This window comes from Gobio gobio, assembly GCF_949357685.1.
Source record: "Gobio gobio genome assembly, chromosome: 21".
NCBI classification, from domain to species: domain Eukaryota; kingdom Metazoa; phylum Chordata; class Actinopteri; order Cypriniformes; family Gobionidae; genus Gobio; species Gobio gobio.
This window is the reverse complement of record NC_137117.1, coordinates 4323800-4351303: the sequence shown is the minus strand read 5'-3', so window position 1 is coordinate 4351303 and position 27504 is coordinate 4323800. Positions and strand designations below refer to the sequence as shown.

At 39.1% G+C, this 27504-nt stretch overlaps 1 protein-coding gene across 1 annotated transcript; it reads left to right on the top strand.

The window, feature by feature from the left end:
- Window positions 1-1087: 1087 nt before the first annotated feature.
- Window positions 1088-27504, top strand: LOC307117988 (sodium/hydrogen exchanger 9B2; the record flags this gene model as incomplete). Its single annotated transcript, XM_079803281.1, has 7 exons — window positions 1088-1132; window positions 1279-1431; window positions 9847-9996; window positions 13144-13252; window positions 13503-13639; window positions 13726-13906; window positions 26866-27504. 7 exons carry the CDS (start codon window positions 1088-1090, stop codon window positions 26910-26912), a joined length of 822 nt encoding a protein of 273 aa, XP_079659407.1. The 3' UTR covers window positions 26913-27504.

The window sequence follows — 27504 nt, the reverse complement described above, 5'->3', positions numbered from 1 at the left end:
CACACACACACACACACACACACACACACACACACACACACACACACACACACACACACACACACACACACACACACACACACACACACACACACACACACACACACACACACACACACACACACACACACAAACACACACAAACACACACATGTGTGTGACTGCAACAGAGAGCATTTTTATAGAAACTGGCAAATAAAATCAACAAAACTGGTATAAATCTGAAAAAATTCCATACATAAATGAAGGACAAATTCTAGAGCACAAATGCAGCATGGAACAATCATGAGAAAGAGAGAGAAAAGGGCAAATAAAAGAAAGATGAACGGCAGCTTAACTTCTGCATAACTTCCCTCTGGACCTCTAGTGGATAATGTGGTCATTGCACTCTCTCTCTGTCTTTAACTATAATTCCTAAAGTTTTTCCACAAACCTACAGATGGCGGTATTCTATCCCTAACACATAGAGCAATGTCCAAAAACTATTTATATTTATTTAAGATCATCATTCAAGAGATTTTTTCATAAAAAAAAAACATTTTTAATGAGCCAATTTATGACATAGTTAAGTATTTGTGCAGTAAATAGATAAAAAACTACCAAATACCCACAAAAACACAGCATAAATGTATAGTTGAGAAGTAAATAAAAAAAATGATATATAGTTTTCCATGTGAAAAAATGTATATTTCCTTATGCAATCGCTCTGTAAAAGTTTGGGGTCTATCTGAGCCCGACTCAAACGTAAACCCTACTTGAGGGACGATTAAGGGTTAAGTGTGTATATATAAAAGGCTTCCCTCTGTAAAATAATTTAGTTAATGTCACCACCCCTTCTGGGTATTCTTACTTGTTCTATTCCTAAATATCGGAGAGTTGACAAATTGTGTTTACAAAGATTAAAATGAACAGCAATGTGGTTCTTTTGGTCATTCAAGCGTATATTGCTTCGATGTTCTGCAGTGTGTGTTTTTAAGCAGCGCTGCGTTTTGCCTATATATGCTAGACCACATGGGCATTTGATCATATAAATAACGTTTTTGGTGTTGCACGAAATTATTCCCTTAATTTTGAGCTGTTTTCCAGAATGAGGGTGGAATTGTACATCGCAGATCCTGTCTTTAGTCCTGTAGTGAGAGAGTCAGTGGCTAAACTCTGTCAGTGAGAGAAGAGCGGCTCTAGATTACCATCAGTCGTTCAGACTCTGCAGAAGCAGGAGAAGATATCAGAAGGAACTGAAGCTTGTGTGTGTGTGTGTGTGTGTGTGTGTGTTTCCAGCTCTGTTGGGGCTGGCTGTTCGGGCTGGTTTGGGCTGTGACGGGTCCTGCGTGTCTGCCGGGCCAGAATCTCTTCGGTCTGGTGATTCTGTTCCTGTCGGCCGTGTGTGGAGGAAAACTCATCAGTGTCATTAGATTACCCAGAACACCTCCAGTACCAGCTCTACTGGGTACAACACACACACACACACACACACACACACACACACACACACACACACACACACACACACACACACACACACACACACTGCCCCTAAACCTACCCATCACATGAAACATTCTGCATTTTTACATTTTGAATAAAACATTGTTTAGTGTGTTTTTAAAGCTGATGAAATGTCCTCATATTTCATGTTTACGTCGTAATACCCGTGTCATTATAAACATTTGTGTCAAAAAATTTAAAAACAGACACACTCACTCATACACACACACACACACACACACACACACACACACACACACACACACACACACACACACACACACACACACACACACACACACACACACACACACACATGTTTGTTTTTGTGAAATGTGAGGAAATTCCATAGGCGTAATGGTTTTTATACCGTACAAACCGTATTTTCTATCCCCTTACACTGCCCCTAAACCTACTCATCACACACACACACACACACACACACACACACACACACACACACACACACACACACACACACACACACACACACACACACACACACACACACACACACACACACACACACACACACACACACACACACAAGACAAGGCAAGGCAAGGCAAGTTTATTTGTATAGCACATTTCATACACAGTGGCAATTCAAAGTGCTTTACATAGAAATTAAGTTAAAATAGTCATAAGCGGAAAAAAAATAAAAATATATATAGTTTTACAGTTATAATAGGAATTAAAAGGAAATAAAAAATAAAGATGAAATCCCCTATCTGGGGTGGAAGAAAATGGAGAGTCAGGTTTACTTTAAAAATATTTGTCAGGTAACTGTGCGTTTAGACAGTACCCTTACAGACAAATCTTCTTGGCCTAACTTGAGGGCGTTCTCTAGATGTTTTACCCACCAGAGCAGATCTAAACGGGTCTTCCGCGCACCGGAGGGAGTACTCAAAAAATATTTGTCAGGTAACTGTGCATTTAAACATTACCCTTACAGACAAATCTTCCTGGACAGGAACACCAGGGCTATATCTCTACTTTGTTCGACCGTCAGAGCGGATCTACACGGTCCTTCCTCTTACCACCAAGGCTCTACAGATCTATCCGTCAGAGCAGATCTAAACGGATCGTCCTCGCACTGGAGGGATTTCGATTTATCGCTCCCCCGTCTCTCAACCTCTTCCACCCAGACAGCCTTAACAAAATAAAAAATAATAAAAAATAAAAAGTATAATTAAAAACTAAAAATAAAACAGGGTTAAATTGAAACACATAATTAAAGTGCAAGCAGTTCGGACAAAGCACTCCGCTCATTCAGTAAATGCATAAGATAAGGTACACACACACACACACTCGTCGTCAGTGAGGAACCTGGGTGTGCTCTTTGATACCAATCTCTCATTTGAAAGCCACGTTTCTAGCATCTGTAAAACTGCTTTCTACCATCTTAAAAATATATCTACATTACGGCACATGCTCTCAATGCAAAATGAGCTGTAGATTATTGTAATGCTCTACTGGGTGGTTGCCCTGCTCACCTAATAAACAAACTCCAGCTGGTCCAAAACACAGCAGCTCCAGTTCTTACTAGAACCAGGAAGTGTGACCATATTAGCCCAGTTCTGTCAACACTGCACTGGCTCCCTTTTAAACATTGCATACATTTTAAAATCTTGCTTATTACTTACAAAGCACTAAATGGTTTATCTCCAGTACTTGAGCGAGCTCTTAACACATTATACTCCATCGCGTCTACTGCGCTCTCTAAACTCTGGCCAGTTGATCATACCGAGAATATCCAAATCAACTGCAGGCGCTCGATCCTTTTCCTATTTAGATCTTAAACTCTGGAACAGTCTTCCTAACATTGTTCGGAAAGTTTTTATTGTCATGGTCAAAAGTGTAATTTTGACACCGTTCGAACCTGTCCTGGAGGACCCGCAGCCCTGCACATTTCCTCCAGGACAGGTTTGAACAGCGTCAAAATGACAATTTTTCCCTGAGGTTTGGAGCCAAATTACAGGAGGAGAAAAATGACTTTAGAAAGATGGCAGCATCGTTATTTGATTTTTACACAGAGATTGGTGTGTCTGGTATGTATGCATGTCTGTAACTCAAGAAGTAGGCTATAAAATATACTGTATTTTAATATTCTTTTGGATTTTGTTTCTTAACAAATTTTTCTTTTGGTATTTTAATTATTAAGGCTCTAAATGGTTAAATCCTAGAGATATGAGGATCCCATTGTGACACCTTTAAATGGTCAAAAAACAAATGTGAACAGCTTGTGCTTATTTGAAAACTTTTTTTTCTTCAGGCTTTCTTCTTCAAATGCAATGCCAAAACTAAAAGATGTGCCTTTATGTATTCACATAGAAAACACTTGGGGTTACTTGACTGTAACCCTGTTCCCTGATAAAGCGGAACGAGATGCTGCATAAGCTTATGCAAATGGGAAATGTCTTTGACATAACCAGCTGTGAAAATAGTGTGAAAACACGTCAATGAAATTGGCCCGGAGGTATTTATAGCCTCGGCCGGTGACGTCATAGGCGCACCTGCTGCACGAGGCTATAAATAGATGAGCTTCAGCTGGAGCAAACCAGATCTTCTTTGTTTGAAGACCAGTCCTGAAGCATCATCAGCACGGCCTAGCAATGCAGCATCTCGTTCCGCTTTATCAGGGAACAGGGTTACAGTCAAGTAACCCCAAGTGTTCCCTTTCAAAAGCTACACTCAATGCTGCATAAGCTTATGCAAATGGGAACGAGAATACCCACGCCGCCGTGCTTGATGGTGCCTGGACCCCTTACGGTTGTGTAGGTGTGCACAAGAACGCAAGAAGCCTCAGGCATTAGCCTGTGATGTCGACTATAGGACATGAGAGCCCAGAGTGGCATGAGCATCCAAGCTATAAAGTCTTAAGAATGTGTGCGGAGAGGACCAACCTGCCGCATCACAAACACTTTGTAAAGGAGCACCCCTTGCTAACGCAGTAGAAGAGGCGACTCCCCTGGTGGAGTGAGCCCTTAATCCTATAGGTGAAGCTGGACCGCGCACCTCATAGGCAAGAGCAGTAGCATCCCTGACCCAATGTGACATTGTTTGATGGTGGCAGAACCTCTGTTACGGCCCCCATGGCAAACAAACAATTGCTCTGACTTACGCCACTGGCTAGTGCGGTGGACGTAGGCCTGAAGAGCATGGACTGGACACAGTCTATGAAGTTTCTCCTGATCCGGCGTTGTGAACGGCAGAGGGCAGAAGGTTTCAAGAGTGACAGGATGTACAGTCGACAAAGGAACCTTAGGCAGGTAGTCAGGGTGGGGATGCAAAATCACTTTCACCTAACCTGGGGCAAAGTCTAAGCAGGATGGCGATATTGACAGAGCCTGCATGTCCCCAATTCTTTTCAGAGAAGTTATAGCCATAAGAAAAACCATCTTTAGAGTCAGAAGTTCGTCAGACGCTGATTCTAGAGGTTCAAAGGGGGTCTCAACCAGACCCTCGAGGGCTAAAACTAAGTCCCATGAAGGGATCTTGGCTCTTAATGGAGGCCACAACTGCCTGGCACAACAAGGTGAGCAGGCAGAAGATGCCTCCCAAGCGGCACCCCATCCACCAGGGCATGGCAAGCCAAAAGAGCGGCCACATAAACCCTGAGAGTGGAGGGGCAAGCTAATGTTTCAAAGGGGGTCTCAACCAGACCCTCGAGGACTAAAGCTAAGTCCCATGAAGGGATCTTGGTTCTAACAGGTGGCCTCAACCGCCTACCCCACGAATGAAGCGAGCGAGTAGAGGATGTCTCCCGAGCGGCACCCCATCCACCAAGGCAGGCCTTACATTTACATTTACATTTATGCTAAATGCATAAATGTAAATGTAAGGCGTGGCAATTTGAAAGAGCGGCCACATGAACCCTGAGAGTGGAGGGGCAGGTGCCTGATGACAACTTTTCTTGCAGAAAATCCAGAACTGAAGTTACCTGGCAGTTGACTGAATCTACATTGTGTCGTACACCACCTTTCAAAGACACCCCATTTATTAGCATAAACTTTCCGAGTGGAGGAAGCTCTAGCACTTAGGATGGTCTCAATAACTGCAGGCGAAAGCCCCATGTCCCTCAGTTGGTGCCCTTCAGGGGCCAAACATGAAGGTTCCACAGGTCGGGCCTGGAATGGAATATTGTGCCCTCTGCCTGAGACAGAAGGTCCCTCCTCGCCGGAATCGCCCAAGGCGAGCCGTTGAGGAGAGACACTATCTCCGAGAACCAAACCCTGTTCGACCAACGCAGCGCTATCGATAAGAAGCAAGACCCTTGTTGGCGAACCCCTGCTAGAACTCCCAGGAGCAGAGCGACTGGAAGGAGGGCATACAGACGCATTTTGGGCCATGTATGAACCATCACATCCAGACCCAGCGGGGCTGGGTGACAGAGAGAAGCAGGGACATTGCGCTGTCTGAGAAGAGGCGAAGAGGTCCACTCCCTGTGGTCAGCTCTGTAAAATCTGATCCAGATCTGCTTGACTACTTCTGGGTGGAGTTTCCACCCCCCCATCTGTAACTCTGTCTGGACAGTAAATCTGCTCCCACATTCAACCGCCCTTGAATGTACACTGCTCGAGTGACAGGAACTTGTTCTGAGCCCAGAGAAAAATCTGTCTCGCTATTCTGATAGCGTGAGCACAGACCCCCCCTGGTGATTATATACGAGATATTTAGCTGTACTGTCCACCCGCACTAGGACATGACAGCCCCTCAATTGGGGGAGAAAGTATTTCAGGGCCAGAAATACAGCCGTCAACTTGAGGCAGTTGATGTGCAAACTGAGTTGATGACCCTCCCATTCCCGTTGGGCTGGACGACCACTTAAGGCCGCACCCCAGCCCGTCAGGGAAGCGTCCGTCGTTAGCAACTTGCGACGACAAGGTACGCCTAGAGTGGGACCCAAGGCAAAAACCGGGATCTGAACCACATAGTTAGTGTACGAAGCCACATGGCGCGCCACTTTATTTGCCTGAGGATTGGCCCTAAGTCCTCTGGCTTTGAGCCACAACTGAAACGGTCTTATGTGCAACAACCCCAAAGGGAAACCCGTGGATGCTGATGCCATTAGACCTAACACTCTGGTGCTGATGATCAGTAAGATCTTGGTCTAGCCTGACTTTGCTCAGGGAATACTGAATGGTCTTGATTCAAGCGGGAAACCGTTGTGCCCACCTTGTGACCAAAAACCGAACAAACCCTAGATAAGTCGTTCTCTGGGCAGGAGAAATAACACTTTTCTTGGTGTTGAGTCTCAACCCTAGAGAAACTAGATGAGCCAACACACTGTGTTGAAGCACCATCTCATGTGATTGTGCTAATTTTAGCAATCGCCTCTGTAATTCAAAATTTGAATGCCCCGGAATCCCAATGGAGCCGGTAATACATCCATACATTTTGTATACGTGCGGTTACAAGGCTAGCCAAATGGAAGACCCGAAATTGGTCAGCTTTTGCCCCCAAGAGCGAACCTCAGGAACTTCCTGTGTTGTGGCAGACTTTATATGCGAATACATGCGTCCTTCGGATCAATCGTGCCGAATCCAATCACAATGTTGAATATGCGACACGACCGCCTTCACTGTAACATCTTGACCTTGAGTAATTTAACTGCTTCACGGTTTAAGACTCGAAGATCTGAGATTGGACACCCCCCCACCCTACTGGGGACCAGGAAGTAACTGCTGTCACTTGTGACAGTACGAACGCCAACTCCGCCTTCACGGAAGTGGAGACCAGGCCGTTCAAACAAGGAGGATGACAAATAAATTAGTTTACTAATTTTTACTGTGCTTAACACCCATGCAGAAACGCCTGGCAGAAGTTCACACGCTGCCTGAGACTCTGAGAGTGACAATTTTAACACTTCCTGTTGAGGGGATGTTAGACGTTCTATGTCCTGGATGATAGCAGGATTTAAACACTGAACGTCTAACATTTCACTGGAAACCACTGCCCCCCCGAATCACCAGAGGCGGCGGGGATGGAGTGGTTTTGAGGATAACGGGGTGGGGCGAGCAAATGTTTGACACGCCCTGTCCCGTGGGGGCAGACTGGGCACCAGACCACCGGACTTCTTATATTGATGACAGTCCCGAGGTCTGCCCTGAGAGGTTGTTGAGGATGACGAGCCGGTCTCCAGTCTTTACGAGGGAGAGCGTGACTCGCCACACTCTGCTTATTACCCCCCTAAATCTTGAAGGACTGAAGAGAGGTTGTGTGGCTGATAGCCCCTCCCCTTGAGTGCATTGAGGAAGAAACTGAGTGAACACTTCATGTTTCTTCCACTCCTTTAAATCTGGCCACTACAGAGTTAACTGAGTCACCAAATGAACCACTCAAATCCTTCAGAAGGTCAGCCTGATATGCCTGCAAGACAGCCATAGTGTGCAGCGCAGCACCAGCCTGTCCCTTAATTTATTATTATTATATAAATCATATACAATATATATTCCATATAAAATAATATATTATATATATATATATTCCATATAAAATAATATACAATATATAATTCATATATATAAGCTTTGCCCATGACAGCCGACGTTTATTTTCTACATGGCTTTGTGGGGAGGTATGTCTCTTTAATGAAAAATGCAGACCCAGGCGAGAGATAGCTCGTGAGCGTCTCCCACCTGGGGTATTCTCACATATCCACGCGATTTCGCACCCATGATAGTCGAACATGTCGAAGTCTATGGTACAAAAACACGTGAAGTAAATGCTTTCTAGACAGAAACCCCAAGCTCACTGCGTTCGGGGATCCCTCATTCACGGTACCAGACAAACTGCCCTGGCCACCGCGCGAACAACCTCGATAAATTCCTCGTATGGATTCACCATCATGTGAGGAACGATCGCAGGCGGCTGCTGGAGGTCCGCGGACCCAGAGATTCATTATCATTCCCCGCGCGAGCCGAAGAAACGCTGGAGCGCGCTTCGGGATCACGCGGGGAAACATGCATTTGGTGAGCGAGCAAGCGAAAGGGACGGACCCGTCTCTTGCTCGTCAACAAACCCGAGAGCTCCGAAAACTGGTGCGGACTGAAAGTAGCACAGGCGAGCATAAAGCATTCTAACTGCAAAGGCTTGGAATGCTCGCACTCGTCTGACACAATGCAGCGACCGCATGCTCTTCCCCAAACACACACAGCAATAAACGTGCATCCAGTTGTATTTGAAAGAGAACATGGATATACAGCGTTTTACTCTGCTGACTCGTTTCCAACTGATTAGATTTAACTAGAACTCTTTCCACTAATGTTTCTTTGTAACAGAGATGAGAAAGAGAGAGAAAAATCTGCACACTGCCATGTTGAAAACTAACTCCTAACAAAGATCTCAAGTTGAGTCTTGAAAGAGAGAGAGATTTTTTTTTTTTCAGAGACTTTGTAACACACCATAACACAGAGTTGGTCTGAAAACAAAAAGACCTGGTTTGCTCCAGCTGAAGCTCATCTATTTATAGCCTCGTGCAGCAAGTGCGCCTATGACGTCACCGGCCGAGGCTATAAATACCTCCGGGTCAATTTCATTGACGTATTTTCACACTATTTTCACAGCTGGTTATGTCAAAGACATTTCCCATTTGCATAAGATTATGCAGCATTGAGTGTAGCTTTTGAAAGGGAATAATATCAATATCTGTATTTTTGAGATTTGGCTCCAAATCTCAGGTGGAAATGGTCATTTTGACACCCCTCTACAAAATTGTGGATTATACTGTAAATATTTTTCCATGGTATTTTTGGCTTTTATTCTTTATGTATTTCTTTTACCAGAAAAAAAGATCAAAAATCATATTTTTTAGCTAAAGACCTCTGTTTGTCATGGACCAATGACACAGAATAACTCTATATAATTATATAGCCTTTATATATATTTATAAATAGTCAAGTTAAGTCTTTGTAGAATACAGATCTTTTCCAAGCAGCTTCACAGGAACAAACAGGAAAATAACAGAATCAATGATGCAAACATGAAGCAGTTCTACAGAAGACATAAGTGCCATTATCCAGATCAGTTCAGTGTTGATTCAGTTCTGTTCAATGACAATGTAAAGTTCAGCAATTATGAAAATAATTCAATTCAGCTATAAGCAGCTCTACAGGAAACAATAATGTTGCTTTTCACTTTGAGTCAGTTCAATTACTGTGTTGATGCTGCAAAATGTGTCAATTATGAATGAAATTCATTTCAGCTATAAAGAAACTACTGTAAAGTAAATAAAGTCAAAACTCTAACCCTAACAGAAAACTTTCTTCATTTTTACAATTTGAACAGAACTGTGTGTGTGTGTGTGTGTGTGTGTGTGTGTGTGTGTGTGTGTGTGTGTGTGTGTGTGTGTGTGTGCAGTCAGATGTGGTGTTGCGGCGCTCGTGTCTGCTGATGGGTCTGTCCGTCTTCAGTGTGTTTGGCAGTCTGGCCGCGGGTCTGGGCGGCGCCGGCGGGCTCTGCACACTCGTTCTGGCCTTCATCGCTGGACTCAGCTGGGCCGAACAAAAGGTGAAAGACCTTCTTCACGACTGTCTGCTTCGGTTTAGACCATGTTCAGCACTCCCATCACCTCATTAGGGGTGTTCAGGTTTCTCACTTGGATCCAGCTACGAATCACTGATTGTTTAATTAGGGTTCTGAATAGCTCATAGTCAACATATTGTGCCGTCTTCCTTGCTGGACCAAAATTCACCACTTTCCCAGAACACTTAACCAATGCCACCTAACTATTGACAATTAACTATAGACACTTAACCAGTGACACTTAACCAGTGACACTTAACTATAGAGACTTAACCAATGACACTTAACTATAGACATTTAACTTTAGACACTTAACCAATGACACTTAACCAATGCCACCTAACTATTGACAATTAACTATAGACACTTAACCAGTGACACTTAACCAATGACACTTAACTATAGAGACTTAACCAATGACACTTAACCAATGACACTTAACCAATGACACTTAACCAATGACACTTAACTATAGAGACTTAACCAATGACACTTAACTTTAGACACTTAACCAATGACACTTAACCAATGACACTTAACTTTAGACACTTAACCAATGACACTTAACTTTAGACACTTAACCAATGACACTTAACTATAGACACTTAACTTTAGACACTTAACCAATGACACTTAATCAATGACACTTAACTTTAGACACTTAACCAATGACACTTAACCAATGACACTTAACTATAGAGACTTAACCAATGACACTTAACTTTGGACACTTAACCAATGACACTTAACCAATAACACTTAACTATAGACACTTAACCAATGACACTTAACTATAGACACTTAACTTTAGACACTTAACCAATGACACTTAATCAATGACACTTAACCAGTGACACTTAACCAATGACACTTAACTATAGAGACTTAACCAATGACACTTAACTATAGACAATTAACTTTAGACACTTAACCAATGACACTTAACCAATGCCACCTAACTATTGACAATTTACTATAGACACTTAACCAGTGACACTTAACCAATGACACTTAACTATAGAGACTTAACCAATGACACTTAACTTTAGACACTTAACCAATGACACTTAACCAATGACACTTAACTATAGAGACTTAACCTGTTAACTGTCACTGGCCCACCGGTGGGCCCATTTGCCACTGCATGTTTAAAACAATTATATCCTATATTTATCCTGATCTAATGTTGACAAACTTTATATCATTTGAAAGCTTACGAACTCAAGATTCATCCGGTGAAACCCGTTTTCCAATCGGATTTTGCGTTACCAAGGAAACGGTACTCTAAATTCTTCTAGTGGCTCCTCCCCTAGTGGACGTCGTCATGTTTCATATTACAACATTTATTTTAAAAACTTTATAATAAAAACTTTTTCTAATCTTGACAAAACACATAGTCGGAAAGGTCTGAGTCTCACGGTTCTATATCTGCCAACTGTTTTGTGATATTTGGACAAAAATATATACATTTGTTACAGGAGATTGCATAAAAAAAATCTATGGAATTTCAATGACACCCGGTGGCTATTTGTTGTACAGCACCTAAACAAAATCTCATGGGAACTTCAATTTTTGTGATATCAACTTCAAATTTGGAACAAAAATTGGTTAGACATTTGGCTTTAATTTGATAGTAATTTTAGAGTACAAATTATTTTGTAACATATATTTTTTATATTTTATATAACATATTTAGTACAGTATATTTGATTTATATTACATTTAAACTTTCATAACCTTTTCATACTTTGAGTTTTTGAAGTTATTCCACTTGAGCCATAATCTGCTGACCTTCTTTAAAATGAGACCTAATTTATGTCTATATTCCAAAGCATTCTTGAATTGCAACCATTTAAGTTTGGATAGTGCATCTTCATGTATATCTTCAAAAAGGGGGGTGACAGTTAACAGGTTAACCAATAACACTTAACTTTAGACACTTAACCAATGACACTTAACCAATAACACTTAACTATAGACACTTAACCAATGACACTTAATCAATGACACTTAACTATAGACACTTAACCAATGACACTTAACCAATGACACTTAACCAATGACACTTAACTATAGAGACTTAACTTTAGACACTTAACTTTAGACACTTAACTATAGAGACTTAACTTTAGACACTTAACTTTAGACACTTAACCAATGACACTTAACCAATAACACTTAACCAATGACACTTAACCAATAACACTTAACTATAGACACTTAACCAATGACACTTAACTATAGACACTTAACTATAGACACTTAACTTTAGACACTTAACCAATGACACTTAATCAATGACACTTAACTATAGACACTTAACCAATGACACTTAACCAATGACACTTAACTATAGACACTTAACTATAGACACTTAACCAATGACACTTAACCAATGACACTTAACCAATGACACTTAACAATAGACACTTAACTATAGACACTTTACTACTGACACTTAACCAATGACACTTAACTATAGACACTTAACCAATGACACTTAACCAATGACACTTAACTATAGACACTTAATCAATGACACTTAACTATAGACACTTAACCAATGACACTTAACTATAGACACTTAACCAATGACACTTAACTATAGACACTTAACCAATGACACTTAACTATAGACACTTAACCAAAGACACTTAACCAATGACACTTAACTATAGACACTTTACCAATGACACTTAACTATAGACACTTAACCAATGACACTTAACCAATGACACTTAACTATAGACACTTAACCAATGACACTTAACTATAGACACTTAACCAATGACACTTAACTATAGACACTTAACCAATGACACTTAACTATAGACACTTAACCAATGACACTTAACTTTAGACACTTAACCAATGACACTTTACCAATGACACTTAACCAATGACACTTAACCAATGACACTTAACTATAGACACTTTACCAATGACACTTAACTATAGACACTTAACCAATGACACTTAACTATAGACACTTAACCAATAACACTTAACTATAGACACTTAACCAATGACACTTAACTATAGACACTTAACCAATGACACTTAACTTTTATTTTGCTTGGTCATTCATGTACTCAGAATATTTCTGAAGTGTGTGTGTGTGTGTGTGTCCAGGCTCCGGTGGCGGCAGTGGTGGGCCGGTTCTGGGATGTGTTTCAGCCTCTCTTGTTTGGTCTGATTGGAGCAGAAATCAGCATCTCGTCTCTCAGCGCTCATACTGTCGGTCAGAGTCACACAATCCCTCACACACACGTTGCTTTGGTCATTTCACAGACTCTGCAACTAACCCCAAGCCTTCTGTTTTACACAGAGATAATAAAACTCACTCACACCCTTTCTACTGCAACTCAAACATTATTAGTATACTTGAACTGCAGGACTGAATACTGACATTTTTGTGTCTAAAGATTCAAGTCTCTTTATTGACACAGAACATGATCAAGTACAGACTTCTGTTGTGTTGGCGTCTGCAGGTTTGGGCGTCGCCGCTCTGTGTGTGGGTGTGCTGGTCCGTGTGTTGGTGACGTTCTGTGTGGTTCTGTTTGCTGGTTTTAACATGAAGGAGAAGATCTTTATATCTCTGGCCTGGATGCCCAAAGCTACAGTACAAGTGAGCCTTGATAAAAAACGTTTTTTGAATCTATCATTCAAACAGGAAATTACATCTGTTGCACTATCCTGCGTGTGTGTGTTGAGGCGGCTATCGGCTCCACGGCATTGGATGTGGCCCGCAGTGCCGGAGACGAGCAGCTACAGAAATATGGGATGGACATTCTGACTGTAGCGGTTCTTGCGATTCTCATCACGGCCCCGGTCGGAGCGCTCGCCATCGGCCTCAGCGGACCCAAACTCCTGCAGCAGGACACACACATACTGGGTGAGCAACACACACAGCACTGCAGGACACACACATACTGGGTGAGAAACACACACAGCACTGCAGGACACACACATACTGGGTGAGAAACACACACAGCACAAACGAGCACATACTAATGCGATCAATCTGACAAAGGGTCTCTTTGAAATTGAGTATTTTTTGCTGCAAAATATTTTAATTGAAGTTCCACATGGCACACTGTACCTCCAGCTCATTTCATAACACACTTTCTATGCCCCCTTGTCTGTTCACATTAGGACATTAGAGCATTAGGACATTAGAGCATTAGGACATTAGAGCATTAGGACATTAGGACATTAGGGCATTAGAACATTAGAACATTATGACATTAGAACATTAGAACATTATGACATTAGGACATTAGGACATTAGGACATTGGGACATTGGGACATTATGACATTAGGACATTATGACATTAGGACATTAGAACATTATGACATTAGAACATTATGACATTAGGACATTAGAACATTATGACATTAGGACATTAGGACATTAGGACATTAGAACATTAGGACATTAGAACATTAGGAAATTAGGACATTAGAACATTAGAACATTAGGACATTAGGACATTAGGACATTAGAACATTAGGACATTAGGGCATTAGAACATTAGGACATTAGGACATTAGGGCATTAGAACATTAGAACATTATGACATTAGAACATTATGACATTATGACATTGGGACATTAGAACATTATGACATTAGAACATTATGACATTAGAACATTAGGACATTAGGACATTAGGACATTAGGACATTAGAACATTATGACATTAGGACATTAGGACATTAGAACATTATGACATTAGAACATTAGGACATTATGACATTAGAACATTAGGACAACATTAGGACATTATGACATTAGGACATTAGAACATTATGACATTAGGACATTAGGACATTGGGACATTAGAACATTAGAACATTATGACATTATGACATTATGACATTAGGACATTAGAACATTATGACATTAGAACATTATGACATTAGGACATTATGACATTAGGACATTAGAACATTAGGACATTATGACATTAGAACATTAGAACATTAGGACATTAGGACATTAGAACATTAGGACATTAGAACATTAGGACATTAGAACATTAGAACATTATGACCTTAGGACATTAGGACATTAGAACATTAGGACATTAGGGCATTAGAACATTAGGACATTAGGGCATTAGAACATTAGAACATTAGGACATTAGAACATTATGACATTAGAACATTGGGACATTAGAACATTAGGACATTAGGGCATTAGAACATTAGGACATTAGGGCATTAGAACATTAGAACATTAGAACATTAGGACATTAGAACATTATGACATTAGAACATTAGGACATTAGAACATTATGACATTAGGACATTAGAACATTAGGACATTAGAACATTAGGACATTATGACATTAGAACATTAGGACATTATGACATTAGAACATTAGGACATTAGGACATTAGAACATTAGGACATTAGGACAACATTAGGACATTAGGACATTAGAACATTAGGACATTAGGACGACATTAGGACATTAGGACATTAGAACATTAGGACATTAGGACATTAGGACATTAGGACAACATTAGTACAACATTAGGACATTAGGACAACATTAGAACATTAGGACAACATTAGGACATTAGGACGACATTAGGACATTAGAACATTAGGACAACATTAGGACATTAGGACGAAATTAGGACATTAGGACGAAATTAGGACATTAGGACAACATTAGGACATTAGGACAACATTAGGACATTAGGACGACATTAGGACGACATTAGGACAACATTAGGACATTAGGACAACATTAGGACAACATTAGGACATTAGGACCACATTAGGACGACATTAGGACATTAGGACATTAGGACAACATTAGGACATTAGGACATTGGAACATTAGGACATTAGGACGACATTAGGACATTAGGACATTAGGACAACATTAGGACATTAGAACATTAGAACATTAGGACATTAGAACATTAGGATATTAGGACAACATTAGGACAACATTAGGACATTAGGACAACATTAGGACATTGGAACATTAGTACATTAGAACATTAGGACAACATTAGGACAACATTAGGACATTAGGACGACATTAGAACATTAGGAAATTAGGACAACATTAGGAACACATTAGGACATTAGGACGACAGTAGGACATTAGGACAACATTAGGACATTAGGACAACATTAGGACATTAGAACATTAGGACATTAGAACATAAGGACATTGGAACATTAGGACATTAGGATGACATTAGGACATTAGGACGACATTAGGACATTAGGACATTAGGACATTAGAACATTAGGACATTATGACATTAGAACATTAGGACATTATGACATTAGAACATTAGGACATTAGGACAACATTAGGACATTAGGACGACATTAGAACATTAGAACATTAGGACATTAGAACATTAGGACATTAGAACATTAGGACATTAGGACATTAGGACAACATTAGTACAACATTAGGACAACATTAGGACATTGGAACATTAGGACATTAGAACATTAGGACAACATTAGGACAACATTAGGACATTAGGACGACATTAGGACATTAGAACATTAGGACATTAGGACAACATTAGGACAACATTAGGACAACATTAGGACATTAGGACGAAATTAGGACATTAGGACAACATGAGGACATTAGGACGAAATTAGGACATTAGGACAACATTAGGACATTAGGACAACATTAGGACAACATTAGGACATTAGGACGACATTAGGACAACATTAGGACATTAGAACATTAGAACATTTGGACATTAGGACATTAGAACATTAGGACATTAGAACATTAGGAAATTAGGACAACATTAGGACAACATTAGGACAACATTAGGACATTAGGACGACAATAGGACATTAGGACAACATTAGGACATTAGGACAACATTAGGACAACATTAGGACATTAGGACATTAGAACATTAGGACAACATTAGGACAACATTAGGACATTGGAACATTAGGACGACATTAGGACGACATTAGGACATTAGGACGACATTAGAACATTAGAACATTAGAACATTAGGACATTAGGACGACATTAGAACATTAGGACAACATTTGGACATTGGAACATTAGGACATTAGAACATTAGGACAACATTAGGACATTGGAACATTAGGACATTAGGACGACATTAGGACATTAGGACGACATTAGGACATTAGGACGACATTAGGACATTAGAATATTAGGACATTATGACATTAGAACATTAGGACATTAGAACATTAGGACATTAGGACATTAGAACATTAGGACATTAGGGCATTAGGACATTAGGGCATTAGAACATTAGAACATTAGGACATTAGAACATTAGGACATTAGAACATTAGGACATTAGAACATTATGACATTAGGACATTAGAACATTATGACATTAGGACATTAGGGCATTAGGACATTATGACATTAGGACATTAGGACATTAGGGCATTAGAACATTAGGACATTAGAACATTAGGACATTAGGACATTAGAACATTAGGACATTATGACATTAGGACATTAGGACATTAGAAAATAAGAACATTAGGACATTAGAACATTAGGACATTATGACATTAGGACATTAGAACATTATGACATTAGGACATTAGGACATTAAAACATTAGGACATTATGACATTAGGACATTAGAACATTAGGACATTAGGACATTAGGGCATTAGGACATTAGGACATTAGAACATTAGGACATTAGGGCATTAGGACATTAGGACATTAGAACATTATGACATTAGGACATTAGAACATTAGGACATTATGACATTAGAACATTAGGACATTAGGACATTAGGACATTATGACAGTAGGACATTAGAACATTAGGGCATTAGGACATTATGACATTAGGACATTAGAACATTAGGACATTAGAACATTAGGACATTAGGACATTAGAACATTAGGACATTAGAACATTAGGACATTATGACATTAGGACATTAGAACATTATGACATTAGGACATTAGAACATTATGACATTAGGACATTAGAACATTAGAACATTAGGACATTAGGACATTAGGGCATTAGGACATTATGACATTAGGACATTAGGACATTAGAACATTAGGACATTATGACATTAGAACATTAGGACATTATAATATTAGGACATTAGAACATTAGGACATTATGACATTAGGACATTAGAACATTAGGACATTAGAACATTAGGACACTAGGACATTATGACATTAGAACATTAGGACATTAGGACATTAGAACATTAGGACATTAGGACATTAGGACGACATTAGGACATTAGGGCATTAGAGCATTAGGACATTAGAACATTAGGACATTAGGGCATTAGGACATTATGACATTAGGACATTAGGACATTAGGGCATTAGAACATTAGAACATTAGGACATTAGAACATTAGGACATTAGAACATTAGGACATTATGACATTAGAACATTATGACATTAGGACATTAGAACATTATGACATTAGGACATTAGAACATTAGAACATTAGGACATTAGGACATTAGGGCATTAGGGCATTAGGACATTATGACATTAGGACATTAGGACATTAGAACATTAGGACATTATGACATTAGAACATTAGGACATTATAATATTAGGACATTAGGACATTATGACATTAGGACATTAGAACATTAGGACATTAGAACATTAGGACACTAGGACATTATGACATTAGAACATTAGGACATTAGGACATTAGAACATTAGGACATTAGGACATTAGAACATTAGGACACTAGGACATTATGACATTAGAACATTAGGACATTAGGACATTAGAACATTAGGACATTAGGACATTAGGACGACATTAGGACATTAGGGCATTAGAGCATTAGGACATTAGGACGACATTAGGGCATTAGGACATTAGGGCATTAGAGCATTAGGACATTAGGACGACATTAGGGCATTAGGACATTAGGGCATTAGAGCATTAGGACATTAGGACATTACGGCATTAGAGCATTAGGACATTAGGACGACATTAGGGCATTAGGACATTAGGGCATTAGAGCATTAGGACATTAGGACGACATTAGGGCATTAGGACATTAGGGCATTAGAGCATTAGGACATTAGGACATTACGGCATTAGAGCATTAGGACATTAGGACGACATTAGAACATTAGGACATTAGGGCATTAGAACATTAGGACATTAGGACGACATTAGGACATTAGAACATTAGGACATTAGGACGACATTAGGACATTAGGGCATTAGAGCATTAGGACATTAGGACGACATTAGGGCATTAGGACATTAGGGCATTAGAGCATTAGGACATTAGGACGACATTAGGGCATTAGGACATTAGGGCATTAGGACATTAGGACATTACGGCATTAGAGCATTAGGACATTAGGACGACATTAGGGCATTAGGACATTAGGGCATTAGAACATTAGGACATTAGGACGACATTAGGACATTAGAACATTAGGACATTAGAACATTAGGACATTAGAACATTAGGACATTAGAACATTAGAACATTAGGACATTAGAACATTAGGACATTATGACATTAGAACATTAGGACATTAGAACATTAGGACATTATGACATTAGAACATTAGGACATTAGAACATTAGGACATTAGAACATTAGGACATTATGACATTAGGACATTAGAACATTAGGACATTATGACATTATGACATTAGGACATTAGAACATTATGACATTAGGACATTAGGACATTAGAACATTAGGACATTATGACATTATGACATTAGAACATTATGACATTAGGACATTAGGACATTAGAACATTAGGACATTAGGGCATTAGGACATTAGGACATTAGGACATTAGGGCATTAGGGCATTAGGACATTATGACATTATGACATTAGGACATTAGGACATTAGAACATTAGGACATTAGGGCATTAGGACATTAGGACATTAGGACATTAGGGCATTAGGGCATTAGGACATTATGACATTAGGACATTAGGACATTAGAACATTAGGACATTAGGACATTAGGACATTATGACATTAGAACATTAGGACATTAGAACATTAGGACATTAGGGCATTAGGACATTAGAACATTATGACATTAGGACATTAGGACATTAGAACATTAGGACATTAGAACATTAGGACATTATGACATTAGGACATTAGAACATTATGACATTAGAACATTAGGACATTATGACATTAGGACATTAGAACATTAGGACATTAGGGCATTAGGACATTATGACATTAGGACATTAGGACATTAGGGCATTAGGACATTAGAACATTAGGACATTAGAACATTAGGACATTATGACATTAGAACATTAGGACATTATGACATTAGGACATTAGGACATTAGGACATTAGAACATTAGGACATTAGGACATTAGGACATTAGGACATTAGAACATTATGACATTATGACATTAGGACATTAGAACATTAGGACATTAGGACATTAGGGCATTAGGACATTATGACATTAGGACATTAGGACATTAGAACATTAGGACATTATGACATTAGAACATTAGGACATTATAATATTAGGACATTAGAACATTAGGACATTAGGACATTATAACATTAGGACATTAGAACATTAGGACACTAGGACATTATGACATTAGGACATTAGGACATTAGAACATTAGGACATTAGGACATTAGGACATTAGGACATTAGAACATTAGGACATTAGGACATTAGGACGACATTAGGACATTAGGGCATTAGAGCATTAGGACATTAGGACGACATTAGGGCATTAGGGCATTAGGACATTAGAGCATTAGGACATTAGGACGACATTAGGGCATTAGGACATTAGGGCATTAGAGTATTAGGACATTAGGACGACATTAGGGCATTAGGGCATTAGGGCATTAGGACATTAGGGCATTAGAGCATTAGGACATTAGGACGACATTAGGGCATTAGGACATTAGGGCATTAGAGCATTAGGACATTAGGACGACATTAGGGCATTAGGGCATTAGGGCATTAGGACATTAGAGCATTAGGACATTAGGACGACATTAGGGCATTAGGACATTAGGGCATTAGAGCATTGTTGTTGGCATGAGCGCAAAGAAAGCTCTCTCTCAAAGAGCTCTCATCCCATATGTATTATGAAATGCTATAAAATCGCTTGCATGTTCAAATTGGCGAGGTTTAAAAAGACGTGGGCAGTGATTTCCGTCAGCTGTCCCGCAACGGAAGCGAAAGTGTTGAATCTGAGCGCGCAGATGCTTTTATAGTCCATGCATGATGTCTTTTGAAGCCAGAAGCAATTTGCTCATTTTGAGAGAATGGAGACGCGCAGTAATGCTGAAATTACTTACAAAAAAGTTTCCAAATGACTGATTAATGTGATAATCTTTGTTGATTAATTTAATAATAAACATTTGCGGTAATTTCCCGCTTCATAAACCCAAAACTTGCGAGAGTGAGTAAAATTATGCGCAATACCCGCATCAAAATTCAGACCCTGTATGGTATCGATTTAATATCGGTACTTCTGTATTAGATTGTGGTACCGTACCGAAACCAAAATTGTGGTATCGAGCCATCCCTAATGTCCGCACAAAGCCCAGGATAGTGAAGTGGAAGTTAGGCCTAGTATTTCTGCAGCTGGTGAGAGCAGCAAGTCAGCTCCTGAGGCGGTGCAGCCTCAAACTGGAGTACAGGTGAACATCAACAGTGATGGAGTGGTTGAAAGTCAGAATGAGAATGTTCATGAAATGGTTGATTCTGGTAGAAATCATGGTATTTCTGAACTGGAGGACGCTAGTGCATTTAATGATGTAGCTGCGGTTAGTGTTGAAACTGAAAGGGTTTCTAATGGAATTTCTGAAATGTCTAATTCTGGCGAAATGGGTGTCGCTGATACGGGGATGAGAGATGATGATGCTCTCTCTGATATGTCTGACATTGGATCACAGTGTGGAAGTGTGGACGATGTGTACACATTGCAAGATATAAATAACTTCCTGGATGAGACCTTTGGCAGAACTGTTGAAGTTAAGGAGTTTTTTTCTGATGAGAATAAATTCATTCATACAGTTAAATTGTTGCAGAGAAATGTTAGCTTTGATGCGCTAAGCAAACAAAAAAGGTTCAGGTTGAAGAAGATGTTAACAAAGCTAAGAAAGGACAAAATGAATGCTTCTCAAAACAAATCAAATGTTTAATTTACACGGGGTGAACTTTTCCTTTTGTTTTTTTCTTTTTCTATCCTCTTTATATCTTCTTTCTTCTATGGAGCTGTTGAGAGTTGCCTCTTTATATATAAATGGGGGTAGAGATAGAAATAAATTAGCGATGGTATCAGAGTTATTTAGTAGGAAAAAAAAAAATGTAGCTTTCTTACAAGAAACACACACTAGTCTAGACCAGGGGTTTTCAAACTTTTTGTGTGTGTGGACCACTATTTGTAATCAAAAAGTTTTGCGGACCACCTCATAACACACATAATAAAATATGTCTACACACAGTCCTACCTGAATTATTCCGCACCTCTAAATAGGCTTACTAGCACTAAAACTATAACTAGTCATCACATCAGTACAACAGGCTTGTTAAAAGAAAGTTTACTGCACACAACGGCTGCTACATATTTAATTTATTTATTCTGGCTCATAGATGCATCCGACTCACTGTCAATCTCTTAATTTTTTGTAACTTCTGCCTCTGTCTCTTTTCTCTTCAAAGAACCTGTTGCTATCCACCGATCCATAACAGCACTGAACTTGAACGTCACGGCAGAGCGTCACTAGCCTATTTTAGTAATCGCACAATAACTTGACAATTAAATACAAATGTTATATCAATATAGGCCTACATATTCTTTTTACTTTTTATTTTTTTATGGGAATTTCCTGGTAAAATTAAGGTAAAAAAATATTATTTTATTTTATTTTGCCTTTCCACGGACCACCTGCAGTACCCTCACGGACCACTAGTGGTCCACGGACCACAGTTTGGGAATGACTGGTCTAGACAATGAATCTGAATGGAGTAGATGGTGGGAAGGAGAAAGTGTTTTAAGTCATGGGACAAATACATGTGCTGGTATCGCTATTTTATTTTCTAAAGGAATGAAAGTTAATATTTTAGCTGTTGAAGAAATTGTAAAAGGAAGAATATTGCTGTTAAAAATAGAATATGAAGGATCTGTGTTTATACTGATAAATGTTTATGCACCTAATAATGGACCTGAGCGTGAGAGGTGTTTTTTACAATTAAGGAGTGCTTTTCAAAAAATTGATGATCATGTTTGTACTATCATTGGAGGTGATTGGAATTGCACTATTGATTTTATTCTTGATAGAAATGGAGAGGAACCCCATCATGAATCAAGTGTTGTATTATTAAATTTTTTTAAAAGAGTTTGAATTAATAGACATTTGGAGAAGAAGGAATATAGCAATTAAACAGTATACTTGGCTCAAAGTATCCAATAATAGGGTTAGCGGAGCTAGACTAGATAGATTCTATATAGGTAAAGAATGGAACAATAAAATAACGGATGTCTCTATCTTACCTGTTGGTTTCTCAGATCACCACTTGATATTGTTTGCTTTGAATATGAAAAGAACTGCAAAACCAAACTATTTTTGGCATTTCAATACTAAACTTTTGCAAGATGCTTTATTTTGCGAGAATTTTATTTTCTTTTGGAATGACTGGAAGTTGAAAAAGGTTTCTTTTGAAAATGTGCTTATGTGGTGGGAGGTTGGCAAAGCAAACATAAGAACTTTTTGTCAAAATTATAGTTCACATTCTACTTCCATGGTGAAAGCAGAGATACAGAAACTTCAAAGGGATATACAGGCTTTGGAGAATATTCTTATGATAAATAATGATGATGATGGACAAATAAAAAATTATCATTTAAATAAAAAGAAAGAACTTGGTTCATTACTACAAGAACAAGTGAAGGGAGCATTAATACGAGCAAAAATTTGTTCTATTAAGGACATGGATGCTCCTTCCTCATATTTTTTTAATCTTGAAAAGAGAACTGTTAAACAAAAGCTAATGTATCATCTTCGGCGGCCTGACGGGGTCATAACCTCTGATCCATTGGAAATAAGGAAACTGGCAGTTAAGTTCTATACGGATCTATATGATGTTGAGACGTGTGATCTTGAATGTGCGTCTGATTTGCTGAGTGATCTACTGACATTGACTAATGAACAGAAGGAATCCTTGGATGGACAGATTACTTTCCAGGAGATCACTGAGGCAATGAGACAGTTGTCAAATGGCCGTTCGCCAGGAATTGATGGCTTGCCAGCAGAGTTTTTTCAGGCATTTTGGAGTGTACTTGGAAGTGACTTGTATGAAGTTTTATTGGAAAGTATAAGGAACAAGTTACTTCCTGTAAGCTGCCGAAGAGCAGTCCTTTCCTTGCTCCCTAAAAAGGGGGATTTGTGCCTTCTAAAGAACTGGAGACCTGTTTCTTTACTCTGTATGGACTATAAAATACTTTCAAAATGCTTAGCAAATAGATTGAAACATGTTTTGGAGGTACTAGTTCACAGGGATCAAACATACTGTATTCCTAATAGGTCAATTATGGACAATCTTTTTTTGTTAAGAGATGTCATTGATCTTAATCAATTTAATAATGTTGACCTGGGTGTGTTGTCGCTAGACCAGGAGAAGGCTTTCGACAGAGTCAATCATACATATCTTTTTGAGGTTTTGAAAAGTTTTGGGTTTGGGAAGAATTTTATATCATATATTCAATTGCTATATTCTGATGTTTTTGTGATTGTAAAAGCTGGTGGAGGATTGAGTGCACCAATACCTGTGCTAAAAGGGATTAGGCAAGGCTGTCCACTGTCTGGACAGATATATAGCCTTGTTATTGAACCATTGCTGTGCAGGCTAAGAAGGGACCTCAGTGGAATCAATGTAATGCATGGAATCTCCATATCAGCTTATGCTGACGATGTTACTGTTTTTATTTCAAATCAAAATGATGTTAATATTTTAACTGAAACAATGAGAAATTATGGAAAGGCATCTTCAGCAAGAGTAAATTGGGGAAAGAGTGAGGGACTTATTATTGGTCAGTGGAAGGGTGGGCAAGGACCTCCACAACTACCTGGTGGATTGTTGTGGGGAAGAGATGGGCTGAAAATGTTGGGTTGCTTTTTGGGAAATAAGCAGTTTCAGAATAGGAATTGGGAGGGAATGCTGGAAAAGGGGTCTGCCCGATTGTTTAAATGGAAATCGCTATCACCATTGATGTCATACAGAGGAAGAGTTCTGGTTGTGAATAATCTGGCTGCCTCAACTTTGTGGCATAGACTCATTGTAATGGAACCACCTGAGGATTTGATTTGCAAAATACGGAGAACATTTGTGGAGTTTTTCTGGAGTGGAGAGCATTGGATCCGAGCGGCAGCACTCTACCTTCCTGTGTGCGAGGGAGGTCAGGGTCTGGTGGATGTGCGGAGCAGGATCTGTGCTTTTAGAATACAAGCAGCACAGAGGTTCCTGTATTGTAAAGACTTAACCTGGACTGAGACTGCAAAAATGATTCTACAAAAATCTGGTGGTCTTAAATTAGACAGGCATCTGTTTTTGATGGAACTGCATAAAGTGAATCTGTCTGAGATTACACCCTTTTATCGGTCAATGTTGCACTCTTGGAAAACTGTTTTTAAAGTGGAAAGAGATGTTGAGGAATCTGGGAGTTGGATACGAGAGGAATGCTTGTTTTTTAACCCAATGATCCAGACAAGACTTTTGTCAGCTGTAAGCGTGCGAGAATGTTTACAAAGACATGGCATTGTGAAGTTGGGTCAACTTTTAAATAATGACCGATGGGAATCCGTAGAAACCCTGAGAGAAGTGACAGGACTAAAATCTTTGCGCTTGACGGAGAAGAAATAGTCAATGCATTACCAAGTGGCTATAGGAAAAACATCGGACAAGGATTTCCGTCAGACTCAAGCAATGAACCTGACTTTCCAAAAATCAGAGTTGCTGCTGTCGTCGGTGAAGGACAAGAGGAGGAATCTGTAGTCTCAATTTTGTCTTTTAAAACTCCACAGGTGAACTTGTTTGAAATGGCATCAAAGAAAGCCATATACAACACTGCAGTAAAAGTTCTGCATCAAGTTTTACTCAGAGGACAAAAGATCTCGAGGTGGCCAGTTTTGCTAAAGCCAGATTTTCTTGTAAGAGATAGATGGAGAACTCTGTATAAACCTCCAGTCGAGAAAAGAACAGCGGATCTTCAATGGAGAATAATTCATGGTGCAATAGCTACGGACAAACATGTGGCGCACCTGAATCCAGCAGTAGGGGTGGGATGTAGGTTCTGTGGGGAAGAAGAGAGTTTAGAGCATCTGTTTTTAAAATGTAAGAGATTGGAAGGTCTTTTTGATGCTCTTAGTAGGTTGTTTCAAAGTTTTGGTGAAGATTTCTCAGATGAAGTTTTTATAGGGGGTGTGAAATATAACTTTTCAAAAAGAAGGAAGATGTGTCTGTTAAATTATCTAATCGGAACTGCGAAATTTGCATACTATAATCTTGTAAAAAATGAGATGGGGTTCAATGATCTGTGGTGTGTTAATGATGTTTTGTATGTTTTTTCTGATGGACATCTGGTTTTGAAAATGTAATTTTCATTTTTTTTTTAAAAACAATTTTTTTCATATAAGGTGTATTTGTTGAAAATTTAGTGCTGTTTTAAAATAAAGATTTTGTAAATCTCTCTCTCTCTCCCTCTCTCTCTCTCTCTCTCTCTCTCTCTCTCTCTCTCTCTCTCTCTCTCTCTCTCTCTCTCTCTCTCTCTCTCTCTCTCTCTCTCTCTCTCTCTCTCTCTCTGTAGATGAGTGTGAGAGCAGTCGTGTCGACGGTCTGGAGTCCAAACTCTGAATCTCAACATTCTTCCATTATTTGCTGTTGTTCACACACCTAACCCTTTATTTGCGTTGACCTAGCTTTATTAATTCTGATCTGCATGCATGTGCAATAAAACACAAGCACAGTTTTTCCAAGTTTTTCCAGTAAAAAAAAGAGTTTTTCCAAGTAGAAATGTGAAGAAAGAAAGGGGGGTTGAATTAATAAACTGCTTACGGTATAGTCATTATCTCGCATAATAATCACTGTTTCACGAGTCAAGTCTCCTTTATAGTATATATATTTCTTTATACAACACAAAACAGCTTTACAGTTATGATAGGAAATTCATTTTGTTTTTGAAGAAAAGTTTTTGATTAATTTCTGTTATAAAAGCTGATTAGTTATTTAATTTGCTGCCATTTAAACAACACAATCTTCAGCCATCAAGTGTTAGACAGTATTCTAGGTTACTACTTGTGGAGCTTTTTTGTCCAATAATTAGAAATTCCTTAACGTTAAGAAGACATTAAGGGATAACATAAGATTATGACCTGTAATGCAGCTTTGAAATGATTTGTATTTGAAAGCGCTTTAGCCTACAGTAATAAAAAGTTTTACTGGACTT